Here is a 6,003-nt window from a genome sequence, read left to right on the forward strand (position 1 = left end):
AATAAAGATTAAAATATTTTAAAATTAAATATTTAATATAGAAGGTATGACATCATTCAGAAGTGTGAGATAAGGATTTAATTAAATCATTAATGCTTGAATTGGATGATGTAGACAATATGTTATTTTTTAGAAAAGGAAGAGCCTGGTACCATTATTAATTAAGGATAATGTAATCAACAATATAAAATAGAATATTCTAAGATACAATGTTTTGAATAATATTATTTATTTCTCATATTAAAATGCATTATTTATTCAACATTGACTCATAGTATAAAACAGGATGTATTAGATTATTGATTTCTAACTTAAAATACATCATCTTTTCTCTATGTCATTCATAGCAGAAGTATTCTGAACTTTAAGTGGGTTTTAGTAATTTTAGTAATAATAAAATCATCGTCTTGTACCTAAGCAGAATTTTCTACCTTAATGACTACAAAATTGCTACAAATCCTTAGATTGGTGATGTGCTGATAATAATGACTGAAGAATAAAACCACATAGAGGAAAAATTAATTTTCCATTTAATCAAATGGATGAATCTAGTAAGAAGAATGTTAAAAGTAATGCACAGGATTAAAGGCCAGTGAAGACAGTGTTGAGAATTGAAAAACACAGGATAAGGCAGGACATGGTGGCTCATGCCTGTAATCCCAGCACTTTGGGAAGCCTCACTGAGAAACACTTTGTTCTGATTACCTTGTTTCTAAAAATATTAAATATGAAGTATATCAGTCTAAGGATCCTATTAACTGTCCAGTATAGCAAAAAAAATTTAAAAGGCAAGTAGTATCCTCCCCACTTGCAGGCTGATCACTTGAGTCCAAGGGAAAAAACCTCCTCTGTACTAAAAATACAAAAAATTAGTCAGGCATGGTGGCATATGCCTATAATCCCAGCTACTTAGGAGGCTGAGGCACAAGAATGATTTGAACCCAGGAAGTGGAGGTTGCAATGAGCCAAGATCGCTCTACTGCACTCCAGCCTGGGCAACAGAGTGAGACCCTGTCTCAAAAAAAAAAAAAGAAGAGAGAGAGAAAATAAAAACATAGAATAAGATAATCCAAGCGAATACTTTCTTTATAGAATATAAATCAAGGTAAATCTACAAAGAATTTGATTAGTTGAGGAGCAGTGGGGCCAAGGAGAGCGTAAATATTAAGATATTCAGGAAAAAAGTAGATAAATGTTCATGAAATAAAGATAGGAAAAAGAAAAGAAAGGAAAGGAATGAAAATGCTCATATGCTACAATGTTGTATTTTCATCTAAATACTCAGTTTATGTATTATTATATTAAATTTCTATTCAGCTACAAATATGTGTAGATAGGTTTTGGCTGACGAAGTGTGATTTTTTTAAGGGCTTTGATAAACAAAAAGAAATATGGTTCATGAAGACAGATTATTGGTATGTAAGTGAAACTAAGATAGAAAGGAATGAAATGGAAGGAATATGACAATTATCTATAAGTATGTAACTATACTAACACAAATTAAAGGATGGTATTTAAAGTGAAAAAAGTTAGTCAGGGGAGGAGTTATCACCCAAAATAAGACTACATTTTATTAAATGTTAAGAAAATGCTTGAATCAAGTCAGAAAGTATGTTTGGAATCATGATTTTTAAATGTTTAACAATTAATTTCCTGAATGCCAAAATGGCGTAGTACGAAATAGGGCTAATATAAATTATTTTTGATAAATAGATCTACCCATTGTCTTTGGGGGGGTTTTGCACTCTTATTCTTATCAAGTTAATGTGATAACTCAGAGATCAGCAAATCCTGTTTTTTTATAGGCCCACAAGCTAAGAATGAGTTCTGCATTTATAAATTGTGGGAAAACATCAAAAGAAGAACATTTTATGGCATGTGAAAATTATATGAGATTCAAATTTCAGTGTTTAAAAATAATGGTTTATTGAATTATAGCCATGCTCATTTGCACATAACCTATAGTTACTTACACAACAGCAGAGTTGAATAGTTGAAACACAGATTATATGTCTCATGCAGTCTAAAATATTTACTCTCTATTTAAACGGAAATGTTTGCTGAGTCCTGCTGTAACTGGTTAGTGTGTCAAAATAACGTCGACATAGGAAGCATTATAATGGAGTTTGTGAAATTATCTTCATTTTAGAGCTTAAGAAAAGAAGCCTGCTCATTTTTCTGAGGATGGTTTCAGATTATTCTACAAGGAAGCATATGTTTGGAAGGACTGATCTCCTCAAATTGTCTACCTTTACATTTTTATTCTCTTCTTTTCTATTGTCTTCTCTAGCTACTCTCTCTCTTCACATAGATTTCCCCCTCTGCACACACACATACACACAAAGTCTTCAAATATGGAACTCTAATGTGGATAGAATATAGATTATAATTTACTCTTTTATTGGAGGCTCCTTTCTGAGTTTTCAGAGTACAAAGATAAATCTCATTATTGCTGTCTTAAACGTTATATAAAATATGTTTTTAGAGTACTTTCATTTCACACATTGCAATTTTCTATTTATTACTTCATTACATCTTAAAGATATTTCCCCTGAAGACCATGATGAACTTTTGATTTTTGCTAAATGCGCTGTTTGGCCTCACCTAAAATCATATACCTTCTATGGGAAATTTTATACAACTGGAAAAGATACACTGATGTGATCAAGTCTCATACCTTAAAAATCTAAATGGTATTCGCATTGAATCAGCTGACTTTGAGTGGGGAAGAAAAGCTGGAACTTTAGTCCCTAGATAAGTAAGTATTTAATAGTACTTAGGTGAGCAAACACTTTGTAAACTCTACTTACTTTAAGCAAATTTGAGTGTCTTTTGGTTCTTTTATGTAGAACATTATTTGAGCCTTCCTTGTTTGGCATTTTGGCATCTATTTATATTAATAATATTCATTTATTTACTATTTCATTTATAATAATTAGGTAACATCCTGAGTGTCTTGGTAGATGATGTCTTATAAATATGACCAGACTACAATAATGATGAAGATAACAGTAATTCAATTGTAGGATTATGTCTTTGGACTAATTTTGAGTAATGTTGCTACTTTTCACTTTATTATTATTCTCTTAATGTAGTTAATTCAATTCTAAGGTTTCAATTATAAAAATAAGAAAAAACGGGCAGGCACAGTGGCTCACACCTGTAATTCCAGCACTTTGGGAGGCCAAGGCGGGTGGATCACCTGAGGTCAGGAGTTCAAGACCAGCCTGGCCAAGATGGTGAAACCCCGCCTCTACTAAAAATACAAAAATTAGCCGGGCATGATGGCAGGTGCCGGTATTCCCACTTACCCGGGAGGCTGAGGCGGGAGAATCGCTTGAACTTGGGAGGCGGAAGTTGCAGTGAGCAGAGATCACGCCATTGCACTCTAGCCTGGGCAACTGAGTGAAACACTGTCTCAAAAAAAAGAAAAAGAAAAATCTGTCTTATCCTGTGCTTTGAACAACAACAAAAAAGATCTCAGGATGTTAATAAAATCACCTGCAGTGGCCTAAGACATCATTTAGCATGAAAGTGACACGTTTCTGAGATGTTTAATGTGCACCATAGAATTGCCCTCCTCGGAACTGACTTTAGTTCAAAGATAAAGTACTAATAAAATATTTCAAGTAAGTTTTCCCAGCAGTAGAAAATAGAGAACTGAGTAAATTTTAACAATGACAAGACTCTCAAACTGTTTTGAAATATGAAGTATTTCAGTTTTATGGGCATAGATATAGACACAGAACACATACACAGCAAGATTTTCTTAGAACTAGCATTTTGCTAAAGAAATCCTGATATGTATATGGTTGAAAATGTGTAATTTTTGAATATGTATAGAATTTACCATATTTTCAAAAGTACCTCAAAGCGATAAGTGGCTATGATACTTTTTAGCACAAGTCTTTGTAATAGTAAGCTTTAAAATTCTGAGCATTATTTCACCAGTTCAGTTTTTTAAGATAGAAGAAAAAGGGTCTGTATATTCATTTATTAAATGAACATATATTGAGCACCTACTACATTCTGCTGTGCTTGATGCTGGACATACAGTTAAAGAACAAATCTTAGATAATAAGTGCATTTCTGATTCTTCTACTGTCACCTTCTCCAGTACCTTCATTTCCCCATCCTACCTTTTGATACTTCCTGCAGTATTTGTAAATAGAGAATACATACTTAACAACTTCATCTTACATGGCATTGTGAGACAACCTAACAAGGAAAGAGTACACGAAATTGAACATGGCAGTGTGACAATGTAGAAAATAGGAACAGGGAAGAACATTATTAATTTCACATCATAAAGGTTAAACATGATTGTGAGTACAAAATAGCTATTTTTAAAAAATCAGTGATGAAATAGCCGTTCAAAAAGTTCTGTGAATCATTCTGATAAAGGTTAAGTCTGTTGAAGAGTTGTGTGTTTAAGGTTTTATATTTTTATAGCGTTGCTATTGCCATTATATTTTAGAAAGTGCCTCAAAGCAGTAAGTGGCAATGACACTTTTTTGCACAACTCTTTGTGATTGTAAGCTTTAAAATTCCTGAATGTTATTTCATAAGTTCAGTTTTCTAAGAATAGAAGAAAAGGGATTTGTATTTTCATTCATTCAAATAAGCATTTATTGAGCACCTACTACATTCTGCTGTGCTTGACACTGGAAATACAATTAAAGAACAAATCTGATAGTAAGCGCATTTCTGATTCTTCTATTGTCATCTTCAGTGGAGAAAGAGAGGTTCAGTAATATCAAAAGTGGAATAGTCAAAACAGGAAATCAGAATCAGAATACTGGCTTTGGTGCCCTCTTTAATGAATACTGTGAACATGTATGGTAGAGTTATTCTATAAACAACCTCCCATGTAGTTCACTAGTGTTAAGCCAGTGAAGATCAGTGCAGTATCATAAGAAAAATTGTCCAGCGTTCTGCTTTCTCTTTTAAATGAGGATCTTCTCAAAAAGATCATACCAGATTCTGAGCAGAGGGCGTCATCTCCATCATGGATTTTTTTTAGCAAGGTATTTTTTTGTCACAAAGTTTTCTTTCAAATAACTTGAGTCTTGACATGTTTTCAAACTCAAGTGTCTGCTTATATAGCTGTTGTATTATCTAGCCAAGTGTGTTGGTGATGGAGCCATCTAAACCCTCTGTGACCCTTACTATGCTATCCTTTCCTCTTTAACAGTGTTTTCTTTTCCCCACTGCAAAACCAGGCTCGGCTTCCCTCGTGCTCATCTACCTATAGTGTATCTGAGGTATATTTTGCACGTGTTTTCTTACATGGTCAATAACATGCTCGCCCTCACCATTTTTCTCATTTTATTTTCCTTTTGCCTTAATTTATTTTGCCTTGCACTTTGCACTTGCCTGAAAGGGATGAGGATACCAAAGGGGGAAAATTCACCTGTTTTAGGGGAAATTTCTGTATTTTATGAATGATGCACTCTTGTCTGAATCACTTTTTTTGGCAGTCACTACATCATATTGAAATAGCTAAAGCCCAGATAGCCAACTTGATTGCTCTGACTACCTTAATTCCATAATGACGCTTTTGAATTAGGTAACTTATTATTAAACTCATATTGGCTAAAGGCGAGATTCCAGTTTGTATATCTATATATGTCTGTGTCTGATAGCTGAAGATTTGTATTCAATTACTGATTATTGTGTCTCATTAACCACAGACATAGGAAAACATCCAAAATTGATTATTAAATAGAAAATAAATATGCATCTGTTTTATATAAAATAAAAGATTTATTCCTTTTTTTTAAATCTCATCAGGTTGCTTTAATAATTTTTTGCTACTTATATTTTCCTAAGATTCTTGTAATCTGGAAGAGATTAACAGTAAAGAGATTCATGTTCTTTTAGTAAAATATTTTACATGAAATTTGTCCTATGTTCCTTGTCTTTTAGGAGGTTTAATTTTGTATTCGTATTGTGTTAAACTATAGAATAAATGGGTTTTCTTGTTTCCAAAAAGCAGATTTA

The 6,003-nt window shown here is 32.9% G+C and overlaps 1 protein-coding gene across 1 annotated transcript in view; it reads left to right on the plus strand.

Annotated features, from left to right (window-relative positions):
- The window catches only part of GPHN (gephyrin), a 298,334-nt gene that overhangs the window by 85,805 nt on the left and 206,526 nt on the right, over nucleotides 1-6,003 (plus strand). Inside the window, 1 exon segment of the mRNA XM_017878642.1 lies at nucleotides 5,223-5,264. Coding sequence (XP_017734131.1) covers nucleotides 5,223-5,264 — 42 coding nt within the window.

The sequence above is a fragment of the Rhinopithecus bieti genome, unplaced genomic scaffold (assembly GCF_001698545.2).
Source record: "Rhinopithecus bieti isolate Rb0 unplaced genomic scaffold, ASM169854v2 scaffold_11252, whole genome shotgun sequence".
Lineage (NCBI taxonomy): Eukaryota > Metazoa > Chordata > Mammalia > Primates > Cercopithecidae > Rhinopithecus > Rhinopithecus bieti.